The sequence below is a fragment of the Stenella coeruleoalba genome, assembly GCF_951394435.1.
Source record: "Stenella coeruleoalba genome assembly, chromosome: 13".
NCBI classification, from domain to species: Eukaryota; Metazoa; Chordata; class Mammalia; order Artiodactyla; family Delphinidae; genus Stenella; species Stenella coeruleoalba.
This window is the reverse complement of record NC_137159.1, coordinates 83,888,711-83,914,192: the sequence shown is the minus strand read 5'-3', so window position 1 is coordinate 83,914,192 and position 25,482 is coordinate 83,888,711. Positions and strand designations below refer to the sequence as shown.

The 25,482-nt window shown below is 39.7% G+C and overlaps 1 protein-coding gene across 3 annotated transcripts in view; it reads right to left on the bottom strand.

Annotated features, from left to right (window-relative positions):
• KIDINS220 (kinase D interacting substrate 220) overlaps positions 1–23,405 on the bottom strand; it is a 97,656-nt gene extending 74,251 nt beyond the window's left edge. For 2 of the 3 annotated variants that reach the window (XM_079941173.1, XM_079941171.1), the window contains exons 1-7: positions 23,264–23,405; positions 16,829–16,957; positions 10,699–10,797; positions 9,567–9,665; positions 5,055–5,153; positions 3,911–4,012; positions 1,326–1,424 (exon numbers count right to left, since the gene is read on the bottom strand). In XM_079941173.1, coding sequence (XP_079797299.1) covers positions 1,326–1,424; positions 3,911–4,012; positions 5,055–5,153; positions 9,567–9,665; positions 10,699–10,797; positions 16,829–16,936 — 606 coding nt within the window. In that variant the 5' untranslated portion in view covers positions 16,937–16,957; positions 23,264–23,405. The remainder of the gene's footprint in view (positions 1–1,325; positions 1,425–3,910; positions 4,013–5,054; positions 5,154–9,566; positions 9,666–10,698; positions 10,798–16,828; positions 16,958–23,263) is intronic. The other variant, XM_079941172.1, reaches the window with a different exon arrangement.
• Between the last annotated feature and the right edge of the window lie 2,077 nt (positions 23,406–25,482).

Sequence of the window (25,482 nt, the reverse complement as noted above, 5' to 3'; positions counted from 1 at the left end):
GTCTATAATAAAATCTGTATGAAAAACTGAAGTAAAACAATGAATTAATAAGCTATAGAATATTTCAATAAAAGTATAACATATTTCCCTGTTTTCCACAGTGATCTACAAACCACATTTTCAAAAGTGTCTTATTTTTAGTGGTTCTTTTAAAAACTGCACATTTAATTTATAACAAAATCACATAATAGAAGAATCTGACTCATTATAAAAGAAATATTAAAACTTATTGTTGAGATTTTGATCTAGTTTGAGATACCATGCAATTTCCTTATAGAAATATTTCAGTTATTATATCAGCCCCCAGAACTAAGCCATAATTCTCTCAATATTAAAATAACACCGCCTTTTCAGATTCCTCAGCAGTCAATAACCATAGAGACAAGCCACTCATCCACTTGATAAACTGTCCAGAAAGGAGGCAAGTGAAAGGTATGACTTCCATGCCTGGGTAAGAATCATGCTCTATCTCCGCACACCACTAAAATACTATGTACCCCTCGAAGGTCACCAATTAGTAGCTTCTGTCAACATGGACAATAGGAGGAGCTGGTTGGTATTATGCCAGGAAGTCACTTTTAATGATTTAGAATTCACTTCTGTTACATTGCAGCCAGAGATTTGGTAGCAACTCTTCTCAGAATCCTTTATGATCCATCTCACATAATAACAATAATTATGTTAACAGAAGTCTGTATTGTTTCTTGTGCATAAATGTCGTCTCCTTTACCTATATTCTTACAAGCTCAAGAGAAGAGCGATATGATAGGCTTCTCCAGTATCCCCAGCACATCTGGCACAGGGCTGGGTGGACAGCGGGTACTCAATAAGGAATTTATAACTGCTAGACTGTAAGATATACTGAACCAATTTTTAAGCTATATAGGTTTTGACCACAGATTTTTGATATTTTTAAATCTATTAGAGAAAACAAGTCACAGATTAAAATATCAAAAAATTATATTATTTTAGAATTTTAAAGAAAAGGTATTTTAACAAAATAGAAACTCTTTCCACAACAGTAATTCAAACAATTTGATTTGGGGAGTATTTTAATTTATACTAAGATTACTAAAAGATATTCCATATAGTTTTAGCCTCCCAAAATTTATGTGCATTAGCAATAAATCCTTAAAAGCACATATCTGTAATACATAATATCTATAATATATTTACCAGGATAACAGAAGATGTTTGTTTTTCTAAGTATCGTTTAGAAACTATAGGGAAATTTTTCTAGGAATATACTAAGGAAAAAGTATTCTCTCTCTTAAAACTAAAAACATCTCTCTACTACCAGCAGTTAAAATAGAAAAGATACTTACAGCTCCTTCTTGATCAACATCAGCTCCCATAGCCAATAAATGTTTTACACATTCCAAATGACCCTTTCGTGCAGCCCAAACCAACGGGGTGGTTCCATACTATTAAAGAAATAATAAATTTAAAATTATTACCTAAGGTGTATTAAAAGAAACTAGCTCTCACCATGAATTTTGATAAAAATCATACTTTGAGCATTTTTAGATTATGGTTTATACCAATCATAATTTTAATCCTAGATAAATCATATTTTCCCCATACTATTTCTCCTTAATAGATGATTAACCACTGCATGAAATGTATTTTAATTAAATTTAACTTTTACAATCAGTGACAATTTTTCCATCATAATGTCATATAGCCTCTAATTTCCAACAAGCTTTCTTTGCTTCCCATATCTTGTGAAATATAAAGTCCAACAGTCTGAAATAGTAACAACCAAGTGCCAAACACAGTTCTAAATAGTTTACACGAGATAACGTGTGTAATCCTTATCAGAAGAATAAGTACAAACCACAATATCACATTTTAACAGATGAGCAAACAAGGCCCTGAGAAGTTAATTACAGGCTCGAAGTCACAAAGCTACTAAGAGGTGGAGCAAGACCCATGAACCCAACAAGCCTGGCTTCAGTCTGTGCTCTTAACCACCACCCCAGATCGGCCTCTGTACCTGACAAAATAAATGTCCGCCTAGAAACTGCACTCAAAAGCGCCTTCTGCTGGAACGTGATTCAAAAGACATCAGAGAATGTAAATCACGCATAAAAGCAATGCTTTATCTTTGGGGAGATTCATAAGACAATGAAGAGACACAAGAATACTCACAGTGACATTTAACTACATGGGAGACTGCAGGTTGAAATGAACATTTAATGAATACCTACTTTTTATAACACCCTTGACCAATAGAACTTTTGTGCACTGATGGAGGTATGGACAGTGAATACTGACTACAGAAGAAGGGGCATCTAAGTTGACTGGGTAAGTTAAGGAGACTTAACAGAGAAGCTAACACCTCAACTGAGACTTGAGAAAATAAATAGGAGTTCATCAGGCAGAGGAGGTCATAACATTCCTAGCAGAGGGAATAGGATAAACCATGACACGCACTTCATAGAAATTCATAAAAGTTCACAGAATGGGGCTTCTGTGAACCCGCCTGCCAATGCAGGGGACACGGGTTCGAGCCCTGGTCCAGGAAGATCCCACATGCCGCGGAGTAACTAAGCCCATGCGCCACAACTAGTGAGCCTGTGCTCTAGAGTCCGCAAGCCACAACTACTGAGTAGTAGAGCCTCAACTACTGAGCCTGCGTACCACACTACTGAAGCCCGCGCACCTAGAGCCCGTGCTCCGCAACAAGAGAAGCCACCACAATAAGAAGCCCACGCACCACAACGAAGAGTAGCCCCCGCTCGCCGCCACTAGAGAAAGCCCGTGCGCAGCAACAAAGTCCCAATGCAGCCAAAAATAAATAAGTAAAGAAAGAAAGAAAGAAAAAAGTTCACAGAATGATAGACAATCTTCTGTATCCAAAAGCTTAGTGTATATGGAGACGAATGGCAAGAAGTGAACCTGGGAAGAAAGACTGGGGTCCACCTGAAAAGTCTGGGCTTTGCCCTGAAACCACAGAAGCTATCAAAGCTCTCCAAAAGCAAGAAAGAATGAAATAATTAAATAAATATTTATCAAATATTTGGGGTATTAAGGATTTTAAAAAATGAATAGAACAAAATCCTGGGGAGCTTTCTGGAGCTGATGGCACATGAGCTGAGTGTGAAGGATGAACAGAAGCTAAAGCAGACGAGGATGAGAGGGCACTCCACACTGTGAAAGAGCACCTGCAAGATGTGGAGGGTTAAAAACAGATGGACTCAGGAACCTGCATCATTTGATAGTTGAGTAAAGGTAGTTTGGGGTAGAGAGAGCAGGAGAGAGGGTAGAGACGGAGGCAAGGATTATCTTTATACATCATAGCAGGGATTGATGTCTTTAGGATTTTAAATATGAGAGAGAAAGAACAAGACTTAAATTTTAAAAGATCATCTGGGGGCTTCCCTGGTGGCGCAGTGGTTATGAATCCGCCTGCCAATGCAGGGGACACGGGTTCGAGCCCCGGTCTGGGAGGATCACAGCGGCTGGGCCCGTAAGCCATGGCCGCTGAGCCTGCGTATCCGGAGCCTGTGCTCCGCAACGCGAGAGGCCACAACAGTGAGAGGCCCACGTACCGCAAAAAAAAAAAAAAAAAAAAAAAGATCATCTGGCAACAATACAGAGAAGGCAGACAGGACCCACAGTAGAAAGAAGAGCTACAACAGTAAATAATGAAGATAGGGAATCAACCCTACCTATTTTCCTAAGAATGATGAATGTGATATAAAAGACAATGGAAGGACACTTAGCACGTATTTAATACCTAGGAGGAACCCACCTATGAGATGTGTGTCTTTATAAAATGTATTAATAAATATAAACATAAGATACATCAGAGCCGCCGCATGAGATCATATGAAAATCCTTGTAAGTTAGACACACTGAGCGGACATAATATGAACTAGAACCTGGAAAGATCTTGCTGACCTACCTTATCGGAGCAGTTGACTTTAGCACCATTTTGCAGTAAAAGTTGCACTATATTTGCATGGCCTCTCCCTGCTGCCCAGATGATTGGGTAAACACTGTACTGCTGGGAGGTAGGCAGGTGGGTGAGTAGGTACACAGGGAGGGAGGGAGGGAGGGAAAGAAAAAGTCTTTTAGGTGGATATTTACAGCACACATTTGCTAAGAAGAGGAAACAACAAAGGGAGCAATATAAAGTAGTATTTTACAAAATCAAGTTACAGACCATTCTCCACTTTAAAAAGACATGTAATACTCATAATACATAACTGGGAACTGAGATGCACTCAACCTTAAATATATATTATGAACACATCTATTTTTATAGATTCAATACACAATGTAATTATCTAACCAACAGGTAAGACTAATAAGAATATAAAACCTTTCTTTATAATCCGTCCATTAACTTGAATAAAACCATTTCCTTTTTTTCGGCTGTACTGAGGTATAACTGACAAATAAAACTGTAAGACATTTAAAGTGCATGTAATGATTTGACATACATATACATCGTGAAAGGAATCCCCCCATCAATAAAACAATTTCTTAATCTGCAGTCTGAGATCAAGTCTCAAGCAAAGTACAATAGTAATGCATGTATTACCACCTATAAGAATGTATAGTCTGCTGTTTTTAGCCACCAAGTTTGTGGTGATGTTACAGCAACCACAGAAAACTAATACAGGTGACTTGGAGTAAGGTTTTAGCAGTGGAGAGGGCCAGAAAAAAAAAAAAAAGAATATAGAAAAGTGGCATGGATATTTGGTAAATGTCTCTTTTCTTTAAAAGAGTTTAGATTAAGAATACATACGCACAGAAAACAGGTAAGATGACTTAAGGATTTCAAAATCTCCTTTTGAAAAATTGTATAGTTATAATTAACATTTAAACTCTAAGAGTTGCCTTTTTGTTGATAAAAACTGAGAAATAAGCTTAGCCTCAGAAAGAAATTCTCATTGTGTTTTGAAATCACATTCTGCATTATTATCTTTAGTAAGATCTAGATCATTTTTATCCACTACGAAGTCCAAAGCATAACCAGCCTTAAGTATTCCCTAAAAGAACTTACCACTTACATTACAGATGGATTTTTTGTTAACGCTTACCAGACCAGTAACACTTGGATTGGCACCATGAGAAAGAAGCAACTCAACCACTTCAGTACGGCCTTTATAACATGCCCACATGAGAGCTGTCCATCCTCCCTAAAGAAAACAAAAAGGTGGGGCAGGGGAGGGAAACAAAACACTGGATTGTCTCTAAGCACAAAAATGGCATTAATGAAGTTCCTTTTGTAAGCTTTATTCTTTATAGAACCATTGTTTTAAGAAATCACTACTATGTAGTTTTAAACACCTAAGCTCCCCAGAGAAATACACAATAGTATCTGAAAAAAGTCAAATCTCTTAAGTCCAGTAATGATTACTCCGAAGTTTTATTATATTTTGGAAATTGACATAGAGAACATTCATGTTGGACTCTTTCCAAATTTCCAAGATTTATTTTGGTTTTATAAATATTTTCCTTCAGTAAACATTCTATGTCTCCAGATATTCTCCTCCTGGTATGAGTCTAGACGTTTTCCAGAGAGGGATTCCAGCAACCCTATTCAACTCCTGCATCTAAACCCATCCTATAAATTCCAGATCATTATCATACCTCTTGCTAAAAAAGAGAGGATGAGAAGGCACTGATCTGTAGACCATGATTTCCAGGGGTGGGCAAAGTCATTAAGTATGAATTAACAGCATAGTAACTTTCTATTTTTTAAGCTACAGGAGTAGTGTTCTTGTTTTGGCAATGTTCTCTTTAACTATAATGCAGTTCAATGAAAGAGACAAATGCAATCAAATTATACTAAGAAGTGAATGTTTTGTTTGCTTTTTTTTTTAAATCAGTATTTGCACCAATCCAACTTTGGGTTCAAGAATATAAATCACTTAATCCTTCTGATTCTGTTTCATTGTCACTAAAAAAGAGATTTAAGAAAAATACTTGCCCTAATCCGAAAAAGGCAAAACTATAGAAAGGGAAAGCAGATCAGTGGTAGCCATGGGTTGGGGAGTGGGTGGAGGGGCTGGTTATGAAGAAGCAGCATGAGGTACTGTTGAAATGATGCAACTGCTCTGTACAGAGCTGTGGCGGTGGACATATGACATCATGTGCTTGTCAAAACCCACAGAACTGAACACCAGAGAGACGAATTTTATTGTAAGTAAATGTTTTAAAAATCAACTAGAATATGGGGAAGACAGAATATAGACTGGGATGAATTAATTATATTACAAATGAATCACATAATTACTTAGAAGCTGATCTAGGTAACTCTGGAAAGCAATATTTTGACTGAATTCTGTAATAACGCTAAAGACGAAAAGAACTGTATACAAACAATGTATTTAGTAGCAAATCTGTTTCTCTCACGGTATGGATTAGAAATTCTGAAACTATCTGTATACTAGAGGTGAACAAATAAGTAAATATATAGTGTGGAGAGTGAGAGCCAGATTTCTCACAGTCAGAGGAGAGTTACAAATTAAGAAAAGGGAGAAGGCTACAGTGGATTGGGTTCATGGTTATCGACCTGGTCTATCTTAAAAAATATATATATATGTATATATATATACACACACACACAGATACAGAATAGATGTATGTGTATGCAAGAGTTAATATACAGACATGTATTTCCTACATCTATCCAATGAGAAGCACTACAGCAGTGACATCCCAATAACAATAAGCATACCTAACACCTAGATTACTGGTTTCTAAATAACATTTTCAAAAAACAGTAACTAGGGTTCCTTGGAAAACTGATTGATTCCAGGGCTGATAATCAGGGAAATAAGGCAGGGAAAATATAAGATGAACCTGAGCCTGAAGCATTTTGTAATGCCAGAAAGTAAGGAAGTGCTAAAATGTATATCTACATGTATCTATATATAGATATATATTTAGAGAGACAGAGAAAGACAGAGACAGAGTCAGAGAGAGAGAACTCTTCTTTACAGAAGAATTCTAATTAATAAATGTAGATGGAATGATGAAAATAGAAAAATCACCATTATAACACCACAGTCATAACTGCTGCATGCAAGATGCATTGATGGATGCTAAAATAAATGAATGAAAGTTTAATCAAAAACAAGATATTTGTACAGTCTCAAAGTATCTTCCCTCAAATATTTAGTAATTACAAAGGGAAATCTGACAGACACTACCTTAGCCAGGATACATCACCAGTGATACATTCTGGTGATGTATGTATCTAGATGTGGTACACTAAGAAAGGCATATCACCTCCTTCCCAATAAAGCACAATCTCAGTCTAATCATTAGAAACATCAGACAAATCCAAATTGAGAGACATTCTAAGAATGCCAGACAAGAAGTCTTCAAAGGTGTCAAGGTCATGAAAGACAAAGAAAGGCTGACATAATTTATTTAGGTCAAATTATAGAGCTGGGCATTTAGTCAAGTCTTACACACACCAATATTGTAATCTGTAAAATTCCTGCCCAGAATTGTGTTAATATCATTCCCTCATTTTAATTTGTATAGTATCACCCTATGCAAGAATCTCTGAGATAAAAATTTAATCTTGAGAAACCTATGCCCAGATTTGCAAAATGAAAAGACTGGAACTGACTGCCTATAGCAATGCTGTAGTTTGGTGTCCATTAAAGGTCTTCTCAAGGAAGAATCCTCACTAGACTTCCTGACATTATATCCTGGAATTATTCCTGAATCCCAGACAACCCCTGGTACAACCTCCTCTCCTCACACAAGTCCCAGGGACTCTGCCCTCCCTCACAGTTCAGCAGCTGCCACCACCCACCCAATTCTCTGAGGTTAGGGTCTCTCAATACTAACTACTAAGGGAGACACAGTCCTCAGTCTCCCTAATTTGGGGTGTTTAAAAGCCAAACACAGAGGCCCTTTAAATGTTAAAATATGCTGTGATTTGATAAGTACTTCAGGGAAATGAGAAATATGGAGAACTAAGAAAGTTTAAGAAACCATTGTACAAATCTTGACAAGTTTTTACACATTCACAATGTATACTTTATAGTTCCTAACTCCCTTGCTGAGATATATGGAAGAATGATAAAGGAGAAAGCCTTTGGAGTAAGCAGTCCTGGGTTCAAAACTCAGTCTGACTGCTTAAGAGCTAAGTGACTTTGGGCAAAGAGTATTTCTTCCAGTCTCAATTTCCTGAACTATATACGCTGAGAACAAAATTAACCCTTAGCCCATAGGATTCTTCTCAGAAGTCAATTAATGATAGGCTAAAAAGAACCTGAAGGGATCAGGCATACAAAAGCTACTTAATATTAATTCACCTGATAAAATGGTATGGTGCTTTTAATAAAATATTGAGAACTAGGTAATTCCATGAATTTCTCTTCTGCTTTATTATACACCAGTTAAGATAAGAACACTGCATTTTACTTTACCTGCCATACCCATCCTTTGGCTAGGTTACTGACATCATTACCTTCTCTCCCTAAATTTTTATAGCAATGTACTTCAATTTCTTTTCAGAAATAGGGAGGATACAAATGGTTCTGTATCCTTCTATAAAAATAAGTATACCAACCACTTCATTAAGTTTTGTTTTTTTGTTTTTTTTGGTTTTTTTGCGGTACACAGGCCTCTCACTGTTGTGGCCTCTCCCATTGCGGAGCACAGGCTCCGGATGCGCAGGCTCAGCGGCCATGGCTCACGGGCCCAGCCGCTCCGCAGCATGTGGGATGTTCCCGGACTGGGGCACAAACCCGTGTCCCCTGCGTCGGCAGGTGGACTCTCAACCACTGTGCCACCAGGGAAGCCCCACTTCACTAAGTTTTAAGAATAAATATAACACTGTAGAAGAACACCGTGTATATATTACATCGTACAATATTAAGTGCAAGATGGTGGAGTGCTGCAGTTTCTTAAAAATTCAGACCACCTGTACTTCATAAAGCATCAGCAGCAAAGTAATACATGTTGTCTATATCAAGGCAGTTCAATTCCTTCTTTTTTTCCCCTGTTAAAATTAATCTTTGAAAAGGCTGTACATTTTGCAGAATAATTAAGCCAGAAATGATCCCTTTCTTCACCTTTATGCTTTAAGCAGATGCCAAGATCAAATAAGAGCTAAGATAATTAAGAATCATATCTTGTTAAACTTGTAATGGGTACAGATGGCATTAGGAACACAATCACATTTTGAAAATAAGTTTATAAATATTATTCTGAAAATCATGACTTTAAACAACTGAAAATATTTTTAAAACTATACTATGTCCCTCTTAAAGTTCTCCTTAAAGGGAACAACTTTCTCATGAGTTCTAAAACTGATACATTATAAAGGGTAATAGGTTGTTTTAACAACATTTCAGAATTAAAATTCTAAAATAAACAGAAAATAATGACTAAGAATATTCTAAAGGAGGTGCATTATATCACCGGGTTTTAAAACATTCTTGAGGGTCATTTCAATGCCCAATCCCAAATCCTAAAAACATTATTATAGTATCACCTCACACATAAAAATACAGGACTTAACACATATCCATTACTGCTAATAAGATTCCAGCTGATTAACAGTGGATAAAGAATGTCCATACCATATCACGGTGCTCCAGGTTAGCCCCACATTTAAGCAGTTCTTCCACAATGTGCAGGTGCCCTTCTTTTGACGCTGATATAAGTGCTGTCCAGTTATCCTTGAACACACAGACACAAATGTTACCATTTCAAAACCAAAAATAACATTCCAAAGTGAGGAAAAATAAATGTGAATTTATATACCAGATGATCATACCAAATTGACATGATCCGACCCACTCTAAACTACTCTGAAATTACACTGAAGCATAAGCTCTGTTAAGAATTTATCTGTCTACCTGTATGACTACAATGGTGTAAAAACGGTTTCACAACTGCTTGTTCAGTCTTTTCACTGGACTTCTAATCACATACTGTGTTTTTCAAAAAGGAGAAAAGATGACTATCAAAACCTCAAAGCTAACCTTTGTGGTTAGCAACCATTACTATAAGTTGAAATTAAAGAGCCTGCAATCAGATTTAAGGCACATTTACAAACTATTAAAGAGATCCCATTTGATGAGTTTAGAAACTGTATGATAAAGAACTATTCTTTATTTTTTTAAATAAAGCCTACAAGTATCCTATCCTAACTTTTATCCATGAGTGTACTACAATTTAATTCAAATGATCACTCAATTAAAATCACCAATTTAATATCATCAATTTGAATCATAAATACAAACAGAAAAACAGATGTAGCTGTGTGACCCTGAAAAATAATTCCTGGGAAACAGAGAAAGTAAGCCTCTTGGAATAGTGATTTATCCCTCATAAACGATATCAGAAGGGACCACATCTTTCTGGCTTACCATATGTGATATTTATAATAATAAGATACCATTATGGGGAGTTACTTAACAATATGACTCACACATATCTTCTAGGCAGGCATTTAATTTTAAGTATATGTGCTCCCTATTCAACCAGTGCCATCTATACATTAAAAACCCTGAAGAGCTGAGAACTTTCACTGAAAGTAAAAATTTCTCTCCTGTTATTACCCCTTTTAAAAAATTGAGTTAGACTATTACTAGGCAAAGTTGAGATACAGAAGAAGTACAATCTATAATCTATTACTTCTGAATCATTTCTTAAAAGCAAAGTTAAGGAAAAGAAAAAGACAAATGAGTAAATTATTTCAATATATACCAAATCTTCCAGATTGCAATTAGCTCCATTCTTAATTAATTCTTTCACTATTTCCAGATTGCCTTGTTCAGCAGCTATCATCAATGGAGTCTGGCCACACTGGGGATATAAAAGACACAGAGAACTTGTCAAGATGCTGTACTTTAGCTGAAATACCAGTTAATTACAGCACACTTACTTTTTCCTGATGTTATGTTAAGCGCTATTTATAGTATTTCATTAATTTAGAAACACCTCTGAATTCTTAAGTTCTCAGATTACTAATAATGTAAAAGTCAAAGAGAAAATGAGACTTTCTTTATGACAGCATTAGCAATCTGTTTTTGGCACTGCAATTTTATTCAAAATAAGTAAGCATGAATAATACTAGGCACTGAAAAGTAATTACCACGATGTATATAAAAATCTTAGGATATCTGTGGTAACCAAATTCTCTACCAATACAGCTAGAATATGATATAGAACGTGGTTTTATTGTATGTATAAGATGTTTTATCAGGACTAGAGAGAGGAAAGTAAAGCAATAAATAAAAACAATACAGGTGCTGTATATATTATGTAGTTTTTTTAAGCCTTCCCTTATAACCTTAATTCATTAAAGTCCCTACTAGCTACATCAGAGCTGCCCAGCCTGTGCCTAGAATGAGTCACAGCATAAGATACAGTGCTCCCCAGCCCTGAGACAGCAGGGCAGGGCCTGGGCAGCGGGATCCTGGGACAGGTTCCCTCCAGCAGCAAGCCTTGGCTACTGCAAGTGCAGCACACACATTATCATTTTCTGTACATGCCGCGATATCAAACAGGTTAGAAGCACTGGGTTAAAGGTGCTGAAACATACTAAGGTATATGAAAATTACACCAAAAACTAAGTTCAATTAGAGAAATATTTATCTAAGCACCTACTTACTGAATGTGTATCAGTGGGGGGGGGAAACATCAGTGATTTTTTTAAATGCTAATCTGACAATATTCCACTGCTTAAAACCCTCCATGGTTTCCTACTGCTCTTTTGGATGAGAACCAAAATCCTTACGTGGCCTGTGGTCTAACGATGGAGAGACGACAGAAGGCCTACCTTGAAACCTGTGCCAGGCCGTTCCCTCCTCACCAATGTGCCCTCAAGCTCTTTCCCACCTCGGGACCCTCAGACAGAGTCTTCCCTTTACCCCACCCAGTTAACCCACCACCCACCCGGCAGCTCTTGGGTCAAACATCAACCCCTTAGGGAAGCCTTGCTAACCCCCTCTAGTTTCATTTACTAAACTAATCCTTGTTTGTAATTACACATTTATTTGTGTGATTAACAACTGATTATTGTGTTTCCTCTAAAGGCCCTAAACTCCCAGAGGGTGGGAAGCATGTCTGTTTTGTTTGTTTAGTACTGTACACCCCCAGCGTGAGGTAAAGTGACTGCCACACAGGTACTCAAATATTTATTGAGTAAATGAGTGAGCGAAGTCTGAAAGAATTTAAAAATCCACTAACGGCAACATACAAACATAGAAATAATTATAGTAACAGGCAATATGCAACAGATGCTACTATAAGAATACAAGTAAAGAGAAACACAAATACTGAGTTAAAGGACAAAAGTAAATTGAATTAAATACAGACACTCATATAATGATGGATACTAAATTATATGTGGTAGTCACCTGTCATTCAACCAGAGTCATTAGGGAATGAGATATTATGCATAAATAGATTTTCCAGGTGAAAAAGTTTAGCCTTTAAATATTAAATTTGATTATAACTTTTATGATTACCATTTTCTAAAAAGTAATACACACATTGCTACTTGTTAAACAGATTAACTTAAACACTATGTTTATGATTCTGAGTCATACCTACAGACATCAATTATTACACCAGGCTTGCCTCTGTGAGCTCTAATGTCTTTGAGTTACTTCCTACAGCATGTTTCTCCCTTCTGATTAGATTAACTGGGATAAAAAGTGAAATATCAAAAGCAATGGTATAATATATAAATTAAAGCCAACTAATTGGCTCTATGGTCCTAAGGATATATGACTTGTACATCAGTTTCCAAAATTGTAATTCCCAAGACTCAGGAGCTTTCTGTTTACTCTCTGGGGTCACAGTCACATTTCAGATAGTTCACAAAGACAGGTGCTCTTAGAGTATGAGGGAAAAAATAAGTTAGATGTGTATTAAAATCCATAACACAAATAAGACAGATGGTGTAAACGTGCTTAACTGAAACAAGCCAAATGAAAGACTTGAAGAGTCATAACTTTCTCTTGCAGAAACTATTAGTTGTCTACCCAGTATCTAGAGCTACAGGATTTTGTTGGGGTGGCAGCATGCTCAGCTAAAAACACCTACATTGTTCAGCCTTACTTGCAGTTGGAAATAATCCATGGCACCACTCTGGCTAGGTCTCCCAGGAAGGCTCAGTAATTAGACTAATTCGGCTGGCCCGTTCCCTTTTCCTTCTTGTCTGATATGTGGACACAATGCTGCAGTTGTATCAAGACAGCTGATGTGAAGTAACAAGCACACAGAGAGGAGTGGCCAGAAGGGCAGGAGGAGCCTGGGAAGGTATCCTGACGCCATCATATCAGCCTTGGAATGTCTCCTCCAGCTTGTCATTACATGAGAAAAATAAGATCTTAATTTGATTAAGCCACTATTTTGGGAGCTGTTACATGCAGTCCAAAGCAATCTTTAACCTTTTGTAGCTACATTATCCAAATAGATAAGTGATTTTCAGGAAAGGCTGCCATTAAGTTTTATTAAATCCCTTAAGGTAGAAGGATATTTACCTTATAAGTTGTGCCTTATCACAAAACATATTTATTCTACTAGTTCTTGCTTAGCCAATCTAGTAACTACAGTTGTGGAGACAGAGTGACTTAGAAACAGTCATGACGACTTTACTCTTTCACTTCAATATGAATCACTAAAGGGCCCTCCCCTACCTAACCCCACATACACATCCCAGCAAATCCCAAACCCATTTCTTTCCAAAAAGTACAGGATCACATAACTCATATAATACTCTATTGATAATGACCTCAAACCAAAACACCAAAACAGAACACTGCGCGCCAACTAACATACAGCACAACAGCTATCATATTTTATCTCAGCTTCCCAGAAGCTACAATGCAAAAACATCTCCTATTCAGCATCTTTTTGCTCTTCCCAATTCCTAGGTAGTCCCACTTCTATTTATTCAGGTGTACTGGGCCTAGATAACCATTGCCCTTTAAAGCAGTCACCTTTGGAGGATCAATACGTCTTCCAATAATTGTAGTGAAACTAGAACATTTTTTAATTCTCCTTTGAAGCTTCCTTCAGGGTCTACATTTGTAAGCACGTAACAAAATTCACCTCCTGAATTTAGAGCCCTGTTTCATTTTCTCAGACAGGGAATAATGTTCAACCTCAACACTATATCCTTGTATCAAGGAGAGCTGAGAGTGCTCTTTTCAAAAATAAAGTTAAATTAAATTAAAGCCCTTCACTGATCTACAAAGGGCAAAGACTTGCCATCATTGAGAACATTCAGAGGCCAAGAGATTTATCTAGTTTACAAATAAAGTAGAAAGAAAAAAAGGAAGGAAATTAGCATTTATTAATTGCAGCCCATCATATGCTAAGCACAGCATCAGGCAATTTTCCCCACATTATCTTATTTTATTGATGTAACATTTAAGAAACTTTTTGAAAACTGATAACCAAACATATTAACATGAGGTAATTAAGTACTTCACTTTTTAAAGGCAAGAAAGAGGGAAGAAGGTCTAAGCAACTTTTTAGAATTCTATAAAAATTAAATTTAATCAGAAGCTGTAGAAGCAAAATGCTAAAAAAGGCCTTGAGAAAGCTACTTTCTCCACAACCTTCACATTAAGCCATAATGTAAAAATCCCAGGTTGCTTCAAAGTATTATTTTAAAAATCCAATTTTAATTTATTGAATACTAAACTAGATGTAAATATCACTAATAACCATTAAATGCTACTGCATGCATGATGACAAGTTAAGCTCTAAACCAAATACACTTCATTCTTTGTAAGATTAATTTAAGTTTATGCTTATTATGTGCTATTTTTCTCCTTCCAAGTGAAGCTATTTTCTCAATATTCCCAAAGAAACTGTCTATGAAATAAAACTTAATCTTTTTAAACTATCATTTTATTATTCCAAATATGCTAATATATGCTAATAAAATGACTACTTCCATAAGCAGTTCTTTTATAACAATGAACAATCTCCAATTATTAATTTTATCTCATTTATGCATAACAATTATTGACTATTCAAAACCATAGAAGGGAATAATGATGTCAACTAACCAAAATATAGTTTGTTCAATATAGAAACATTGAAGATATAGACACTATCATTAGATGAATTTATGCTTAAGACTCAAAGACAAAAGAGCATGAACAGATCATAGGTTGTTTGAAGTCAAACAGAATGGGTTCAATCTGGATTTCACCAGGTAATATCTTGGATAGGAAACTGAAGGATTAAGTCATTTATCTGTAAGTCAAGATAAATAAGAGTATAATTTTTTATGGAGTTTCTATGCAAATTAAATGAGCTAAATATATAGAACTATTACCATATCTGCATAAATAGTCAATAAAAACAACAGCTATCATCAATGTATTGCAATAACAAAAATTTTATATCACGATTTCTTTAACGAGAGCTAACATTTAATAAAATTAGGTACCCCATGTCAAAAACAATAATAATAATAAAGAAATAACTGTTGATTCAGCAGCTTTCAAAACATTTATAATATTTGCATACCCATGTTCATAGCAGCAGGATCCACAACAGCAAAGAGGAGGAAACAACCCAACTGTCTATCAATGGATAAGTGGATAAACACACCGTGGTACATACATATAATGGAATATTATTCAGCTTGAATAAGGAAGGAAATCTTGTCACATGCTACGACATGGATGAACCTCGAGGATATTACACTAAACGAAATAAGCCAGTCACAAAAAGACAAACACTGTACAGTTCCACTTCTATGAAGTACCTAGAGTAGTCAAATTCATAAAGACAGAAAGTATAATGGTGGTTACCAGGGCCTGGGGTCGGGGGAATAGGGAGTTGTATAATAGATATGGAGTTTCAGATTTGAAAAAGTTCTGGAAGTATTTCACATGTGAATTACTTAACACTACTGAACACCACTGAACTGTACACTTAAGAATGGTTAAGATGGTAAATTTTATGTTTTTTCCCCACTGTAAAAAAAAATCATAAAACTCTGCATGTCTACACACACAGATACACGTATGTGCACACATATACACATATACATACATATACATTTGTGTAAAACTAAAATCAGTCCATGTTCATCTTATTCACTGGTCAGAAAAAAAAAAATTACACTGTATTGAAATACAGTCCTAAGAAAAAGGATTATTTTTCGTAAGTTTTATAAAACATACATATTTGCCACTTAAAAAATTCATACAATAAGTTTATTAGTCCCTAAAATGTTGCAGCTTGGCTGTTCACAATAAAATAATCAACATTTTATCTGCTTGTATTGTTGAACAGAAATATCTAATACGAGTTAATGAAAATGATGAATATATACTTCCCTGTCTTATTAAACAGAACACACGACCTATTTAACTATCTGTTAAAGATTTAAGTCTTTAAAATCCCAAGGCGTGTGGAATGAACAACTCGGGAAGAGGGTGGAGGCTCCAGAAAAGAAAATATTTCAGAAAGTCCTAATTTTGTCTGGTTAATCTTTTTTTTTTTTTTGGTTAATCTACTTATAAGAAGATTGGGTCTAGAAGCTCTTCTAAAGTTTCCTAGAAACACTTTTGATTTCAGTAATTAAACTTCTTGAAGGGTGACTGTTCTATCTGGAAAAAAGCCAAACATAAGTCTCAGTCATAAAGCATAAATTCAATATTCAATCATTTATACAAGTTCAAATGTATTCCAACAATACAGAATTCAAAGAACTTTTAACTATAAGAAATTATATCATTACTGAGGGTGAGAACTACAAATTTCTTACTTACCTTTATCCTTAGCACAGTGCCTCATACATAGTGGGTAGTCAACAAATATTGGTAAGAAGAATTTAATTTTAGAAACTTGGTCTTACCTCATTTCTCTCATCTACATCCTTGCATTTTTCAAGAAGAGCTTTCAAAGCAGGAATGTTTTCTTCTTCTACATAATTTATTACGCTCTGTGATATGAGAACTGACATTTTCACAGAAAGCTACAATACCTGTTAAATCAGATCATAATTTGGGATTAGGAAAACAAAGTTACTACTAACTATATTACTTTCTTAACCTTAAACTTGTACAATTACACCTCCATTGGCAGGAGTAAAAACGAGGCCCCATAGCTCAGCTCTCAAAATGTCCACCCCTCTCCTCCCAAGACTCACACTCATCTCTCTCTTAACTCATCCAAACCCCAAACTCCAGACCCATCCCCCAAACCCTCCTCCTCACCACCACCCACCACCCACAAATAAAAGCAAGCGCTCCACGGCCTCTCCTGCTATGTTCTCCATCTCAGTAAATGGCCACTCCAGCTCCATTCTTCCAAGGTCAAAACCTTGGAATTATCCATGACTTATCTCGTCCCTTTACACTCTACATTCAATCTATTAGCAAATCCTTTGGTTCTACCTATAAAATGTATTTCACATCTGGTCACTACTCACCACCTCCATCACAACCACCCTGGTCCAGCCACCGTGACCTCTCACCTAGATCCCAACTGCTCTCCCCTCCTCCATGTTGCCTTTCCCACCGTCTATCCTCCACAAGGCAACCAGGTGATCTTTTGAAAATGTAAGTTGGACCAGAGCTTCTTAAATCATAATATACATCAGAACCACCTAGAGCTTGTAAAACACAGATGCCTGGGCCCTTCCCTCAGAGATTCTGACAAGTAGGTCCTGGTGCAGCCCCTGTATCTGTATCTTTAACACGCTCCACACACCTGCCTTTGCTCAATTTGCTCCCTGCATTTGGAACATCACTCCTAAATCACTGAGCTGCATCTTGGCCATCCTGTGCTCAAAACCCCCCAACAGTTGTTCCCTCACTCGAAATAAAAACCCTAATTCCTTATCATAGCCCAAAAGGCCCTGCCTGACCTATTCCAGCCCCTCTCCATGTCCCTGAGCTTATCTACCACTCTCTTTCGCCTTCATTTTGCTCAGGCTACCCAGGGTTTGTGTTCCAAAGTCACCTGATCAGAGCATCCCTGACCACTGTGTACGAGACAGCCATCACCCCCACTATCGTTCCTCATTACATCGCCCCGCCTTGCTTTTCCATGCAGCACTTAGCATCACTCAAGAAACCTTTGTGTTTTGCTTTCTGGGTTTTTCGTCTGCCTCCTCATTGTCCACCCCACCTCCAAAATGCAGCCCAACGGGAGTAGAGACTATTCCTGTTTTGTTTGATGCTGAATCCCCAGCATGTAGAACAGTGCCTGGCACACAGCAGACACCAATATCTAAGAATGAATGAGCATGCCTACACCGATGCACCCACCTGGAATTCTTCACCCATCTTTAACTTTCTAACAAATGGAAACATTCCTTCAAATTCCACCTCAGGGGGATCCTCCTCTGGGGCCTCCTCCCCCTTCCTTCCCCTCACTCTGTCCTTCCCCGCCCTGGTCAGTTTCACCCAGTACACCTATATGTCATGCATATCTGCAGTATTACACTTATAACAACATATCACAATTATTAATTTACTTTGAAATCCTTGAAAACAAGATCATGTCTTACCTTTTCATCCTCAGCAACTAAGGAAAGGCTTGGTACATCGCCATTAAATGATTATGGAATTAACAGGAATATTTTATAATTACAGAGGCTATGTGCACCCTAAATTTTAATGTTACACCTGGTGAATCTGGTTAAGGTGTAAAACAGAGTTCTTTGTACTACTCTTACAAGTCTTCTGTAAGTTTGCAATTACTTTAAAAATTTTAAACACACATGCAAATGTCTGACAAAGCCCTTATTTAGATCAAATATTTTTCCTCACTATAATATCACACAAGACTGGAATGAGCACAGTAAAGAAAAGTAGTTATAGACATTGACCTCAGTTGTTAAAAAGAAAAAAAAATTGAAAATCTTAAGATCTTCAAATCTTGTTACCTCTCTCCCCCAATCTGTTATGTGGATGGTATGTGTATCACCTTGAGATACATAAAACTTTAAAAGTTATCACTCATAGATTGTGACTAATATTAAAAGACTTCAGACTTAGATCCTTTCAGACTAAGATTAAGCAGAAAATGGTAATAGTAAAAAAAAAAAAAAATTGAAGCTGCCTTGCCTTAAGCCACCTGAAAGATATTCTTTAAACGAATCTATTAAGGAAAGGTGATCTACCTTTGTCATAGAGTTTTGAGAAAATGCAATTCTACACAGCCATAACTGAATAACAGTTCGATCTAACAGTAGTCTGTTGGAAGTCTGTAATTTACAATGCTTCAGGTTACCACTGACAAGTTGAATAATACACTGTTTCTGCCCTATGGAGACTTAGGGCTCTTTAAAGTACTGGAGGATAAAAGAGGTGACTGGGGGAAGAGAGAAATGGCTGAAATAAAATTGGTTGGCTGAAGCTGGGCGATGGGCACATGACGGTTCATCATGATCCTCTACTTTGTGTACTTAGGGGGAAATATTACAGCAGGCTTTGCTGATCGTTCAGCATTACACGCCTGGAATTCTGGTAATCTCTGCATTCATCCACCCATCCCTTCTTTACTGTTAAGTTTCTTTTTTTTTTTTTTTAACATCTTTATTGGAGTATAATTGCTTTACAGTGGTGTGTTAGTTTCTGCTTCATAACAAAGTGAATCAGTTATACATATACATATGTTCCCATATCTCTTCCCTCTTCCATCTCCCTCCCTCCCACCCTCCCTATCCCACCCCTCTAGGTGGTCACAAACCACCTAGCAGATCTCCCTGTGCTACACGGCTGCTTTCTTAATGGGAGGAACTTCACAAGTCTTACCTTCACAAATTCAGAAGCGCCTAAAACAGTTTCTTGTGCATATTAAAGAATTGTTAAATGTTTCCTGAATTGAATTTGATCGTCACATCACATTTATTAATTTAACAGGAGAAAACAGTCTACCACACTGACAGTTATAAAATGATTCCCATGAGCCAGGCTTCTAACAAATCAAGAATTTGATCTCAAGTGTGCCCAGTAAATCAGATTATGTTCTTCGATGGCCAGGTCTCCCAATCTCTCCCTCAGAGGCTTCACTTTTGATTAGCCGTGCTTCCCCTCTTAAATAAATCCTTTCAACAGGTTCCGTTCTCACCTAAAAACAAATACCCTCACCCCCCACAACCCATCCTTGGCTCTCGTCATTCTCAGAAATTCCCTGTCAGCTTCAAGCCATCCTCCCCTCCCCCTCCCCCTCACAGGACCAGGCTCTCCTCTCCATCATCCAGACATCCCGACAGACACGTGTGCCCAACCCACCAACAGACAGCCTAGAGGTCTCAATTTAAAAGTCACTTCCCCCAGTGAGGTTTCCCTGACCGCCCACTCCCCTCCCAGACCAGCTTAAGGCCTCCTCTCTCCCTCCTTCTTTCTCAGTCTTCCTTAAAGATACACTGCACTTCGTTGCAGTGACTGTGCTCCCAGGCAGGAAGCATGCCTGGTTTGGTCACCACTGTTTCCCCCATGCCTGACACGTTTCCAGGAACAAAGGACAGGCTCAACAGGCATCAGGTGAACGAAGGCAGCCCAGGGGGCAAGGCCTCATCTGTTCTGCAAATATTTCCGGGGCACCATCATGTGCAAGGCCCATGACAGCCTTTAGTGGATTCCTATCAATCCTTCAACAAGCTTACCGTTCACTAGGAGACATAAAAGAACTTCATCACGAAAAGAGCATTTACACGTCACCTTACAGTTTATGAGATGCTTTTATATCTATGATCTATTTGATTTTCCAATAATCTTAAGTATCATCTCTCATTTTACAGATGAGAAAACAGGTTTCATACACAAGTAATTTGCCCAACATAATTCAAAAAGCAAATGTGTACTATCCAGATAAATCCAAGTCATGATTTAAGGTAGAACAGTGCTGCAGAAACCCAAGGTCCTACGAGAGCTCCCAAGAGAGGTTCCTACTCTTACTGGAATATCATGGAAGTATCACTTTGTGTTGATCCCTGAAGAATGGGTCCACTGGTAGGAAATGAAAGAAGGGCATACCAGGCAGAAGGGACAGAATGAACACAGAGAGTGCTGAGTGACTATGCAGTGTTATGTCCAGGAAACAATGAACAGCGTGGATAGGAAACGTAAGTAAAAAGTTAGAGCTACGACTGGAAAGTGAGGGTGGTTAGATCTGTAATCTCTGCGAGATAAGGGCCGTCTCTCTTTTGTTCTTATGTCCCCAGAACCTATTACAGGTCCAGAGCAAGTAGAAACATCAAAGATAACTGCCAAACTGAGTAACTGTATAGGTACACTAAACATGCCTCTTCTGTAGGCCTGCCCATAGCTCCCACTACCCTCAACAGCCATGTTCTCTACCATCAGGCACAACCAGTGATGAGCACATGAGGACACGTGACTGCTCAAAAAGATAAGCTGGGCCAGTCAGATTCCTCTCTCTAGAACTGGAAATTAGAAACCAGAGACCCAGTCATTGCAGACCATGAACAAAATGATACAGTTTTGAGGCAGCCAGTCAGCAGAGAGAGGATCCAACGATGTGAACAGAGAACACTCCTCATAACTGAGAAAACAAATGTGGCCCCTGAGAGATCTACAGAAGGTGGAGCTGCCTTAGATCCGATTTCTTTCCGATTCTCAGTCAGTCCTGCAAATCTCCTTTTCCCTGAGGTAAAAGAGTAAATCTCTGTCCCTCGCCTTCTAAACAGCCCTGACTAACACAGTGGCAGAGAAACTGAGCAAAAGCAGGAAGAGGGGGATGGCACACTCACATGATCCTAGGAAAACTTCCCCCAGCAGTGAATGCGGCCCAGAATCGGACCCCTGGATACCAGTCAGACAACCCACAGGAGAGGGGACAGGCGGTAGGGATGCAGAAGAAATGAGAGAGATGAACTTGAACAGTATAAAATCCCCCATATTGGACCCTTTGACCTACCAAAATATCCAGAAGAGAGATTCTGAATGTAGAAATTTTAAAAAATATGTGACCAGACATGAAAGAACTGGCAAAGATGACTAGATACCAAGCATAGGTGATGAGAGGATGATGGTGCCACTAACAAAAAAAAAGTGGAGTCCGGAGAAGGTCAGGACTTTCCTCTGTTTGGTTAGTATCCCCTCCTTCCCCACCACTCCTGCATGCTGAATGTGAGGTACTCGAAAAAACCTGGGTTGGAGAATCCACCCAGTTTGGGGAAGAACAGATCTGCAGATCACTCACACAGAGTGTAAAACAAAGACCCTCATACTTGTGTGCATCAAAGTTACTCAGGAAGCTTGTCAATACACAAATTCCTTGGGCTTCTCCCCCAGAGAATCCTATTCAGTAGACCTGGGGCGCAGAAACTGACATTTTAACAAGCACCCCGAAATGATTCTGATGAAAGTTTCCACGCTAGCAAACCTAGAGAACAAAGAACACAACCTTGCTGCTGCATTTCTCACCCTCGGCTCTGCACCAGGTCTCCTAGGGTGCTTTAAAAAACTTTAGATGGCTGATCTTCAGTGCTGTCAAAGTGGAGACGGTGACAGAACGTATCACAGTCACCTATCTGAAGGGGTGATTCCTGAGCCACACCCCAGGCCGGCTGAATGGGAATTCTGAGGGTAAGGCTAAGAAAGCTACATTTTTAACCACTGCCCCCTAGCGGCTAGCAAAGATAGCTCCATAAATAGTTATTAATAAAATATTCTTCATTGGTTTAAACCTTACTATGTGTCAAAACAATTTTAAAGAAAAATAATCCAACGTTACTGGCTGACAAATCGCTTCCCTATAAATAAATCAAGGAAGCGTCGTAATCGATGGCTTGCTGACATTTTGCTGATATAACGGCCTGCACAGGACAATGGAGTAATGGAGCCCAATATGAAAGCAAAGGGAGAAAAACCAACCACCTCCTCCGTGTAAGCCCAAGGAAAGAAACCTCGAACGCCTGCCCTAGCGGTACCAGCTAAGGGGGTTCTCGAGGTGGTGGGTGTGCCTGCGGCTGCTCCGAAAAAATAACCAAAAGACACTTGTTTCACTAGCATCCCCCATCTCACCCCCCGCAAAAGGCTGACCACCTGCGACAGCAAGTCCAAGACCTTCCCGGCGCCCCAGCAAGCGCGGACCCGCCCCGAAAGCCGGACACCGGCCCCCCCGCACCGCGGCCCCGCACCGCCCCCTCCCTCCCCTCCCTCGACCCCGCACACGCACTCGGCCTCGCGGCCCCCTCACCCGGCCACGGCCCCTTCCCCACACCCGGCCTCACCCTTCCTCCGCTCCGTCCTCGCTCTGCCTCGGCCCCCTACACACCCCACCACGGCCCCTCCCTGCCGACCACCACACTGACCGTCTCAGAACCTGGCCCCAGGACGGCTTCCACAGCTCCGGCGGAAAGGGCCCGCTTTGCCGCAGGCGCTGTCAGAAGACTAGAAAGGGAGAGACCGCGGCTTTCAGCGCGTCGCCCTCACCGTAGCCGGCAGCCATTTTTTCCCCCCCAGTCTCCGCAAACTGACAGATCACGTGACCCTGGCTGAGGGGCGGGGCTGAGGGTGGCCACGCCCCGTGTCTGTCTGCGGAGCCCGAAGGAGGCGGGGCTGGGTGGGGCTGCCGGCGCCGGCTGGAGCGAAGCGGGGTAGGCGGGCTGGGGCGAGGGAAGCGAGTCACCCAGCCCTGCCTCCCTCGGCACATTCTCTCTGGCCTCCAAATTTTGGCGTATTTTGGCAAGCGCCCCAGGCAATATTTTCTTCATCTTCAGTGTCACTCTTCATATTATGGCGAGTTTCTTATCCCAGTTCACCATTATCATCAAAGCTTATGCAGAGAAATAAACCGCAATTATAACTTCAAACGACTCTGCAAACATATTGCGAAGGGAGGCTAGCTGAAATCCCGTCCTCCTGAACCCAGAACACCTGTGGGATCTAATCTCCCGGCCCAGAGAGCCCACCGCCTCCCCCGCTTCCTCATTCCCTCCTCTGCAGCCCGGCAGACCGTCCTTACCCGGATCTCTGCAGAAGGAACCTCTGACCTGCTGGCGGCCAAATGTGATTGACCACTTTTCCACTCACAGTTTCCCTCGCGACTCCCTCCTGGAAATGTTCCCCTCCCTCGGCTTCTGTGACTCTGATTCTCCTCGTTTTCCTCCCATTTCTCTAGCTGCTCCTCTCAGATTTCACCTCCCTTCAAATTGGTTAATGTTTCCAGAATTCAGCTCAAAGCTGGACTCGTCACCCCACCCCACCCCCGACCTGGTGTGATCCTCCCGTTCTGACACTGTCGGGGGACCTGACTCCTGCCCCCATCCACCGAGGCAGGAATTGGGAAGTCATGCACCTCCTCCTCCGCCCCTGCCTAATGTCATCCAATCAGCCCACACCGCCTGATTGCAGCCGCTTTCATCACCCCTGAGCTGCTTAAAGGCTTCAGAAGCTCCCCACCAGGACTACATATCAAAAGCCCCCAACTACCCTCCCTGCCTCTGCTGGTGCCCCACTAACCGTCTCCCCAGGAGACTGGGGATCATGTCACTTCTTTGATTAAACTCCTCAGCAGCCTTTCATTTCCATAGAACAGATTCCCAAATAGTACTTAACAGGCAAGTCTCCTCTGGAGCTGGCCCCTGCCAGACTTCTTGCCATTGTACTGTCCACCGCTCTCCTCCCATCCTGCCCCCACCCTAGGCTGGCAAGTTCAGTTCCCGGAACATTGGGCCATATGCTCTTTGTCATCTCCATTTTGTTTCCAAAGTGTTGTTCCCTCTCCCCTGGATATTCTGTCCTGCCTCTTGTCCAGATGAGTCCAAAAGATGAATTCTATTTGTCTTTTAAGAGGCAGCCTAAGCAGTCCCCTCTTGTGTAGCTTTCTGCATGACCTCAACCAGGGTTCATCGTCTGTATTCACCTTCTTACTCCACAGTCCTGGGGCACAGCAGGTATTCCAAAAGTATGTGTTAAAGCACATTTAACCGGTTTCCATGTCTTTCCCCAACTATAAGGTTCACTCCATTCTTACTCCACACCAGCTTCCCTCGCCCTGTTTAGAGCAGTGTGTGGCCTTGGAAAGCCTTTAAGGAAGAAAGAGCACCGTTTACGTCTTCGTCACACGCTTTGGGGTGTCCTCTCGTTGTGCACGCGTGCCACACCAACATCTGATGGAGCCGCACGCTGGCCCCTTGTTGGCTTTTTCCATGAGTTGCCGGAGTGATCCATTTCAGATGCTTTTCAATGGTGCCCAAAGTTGGCACATCAAAATCATCTGTAGATCTTTTTAAAAATCAAAACTCGACTCTTGTTGGGGATTTTTAAAATATCTTCCCAGCTGATTCCAACGAAACATCATTCTCAGACGTGGTTCTTGTCCCACTGTGTCCAAATCGGTGATAGCAGATATGAGTATCCCTTTTCAGTGTCAAGCAGGTTTTTGAGGACCTACACAGTATAGCAGGTGGCCTTTTAGTAGCCACTGGTTGTGAAAGCAACATGGGAATTGGAATCTGTGGTTTCACAGGGATCTATGGCCCCAGCGTGGGAGCCAGTGCTCTCGTCATAAGGAACCATCTGAATCATC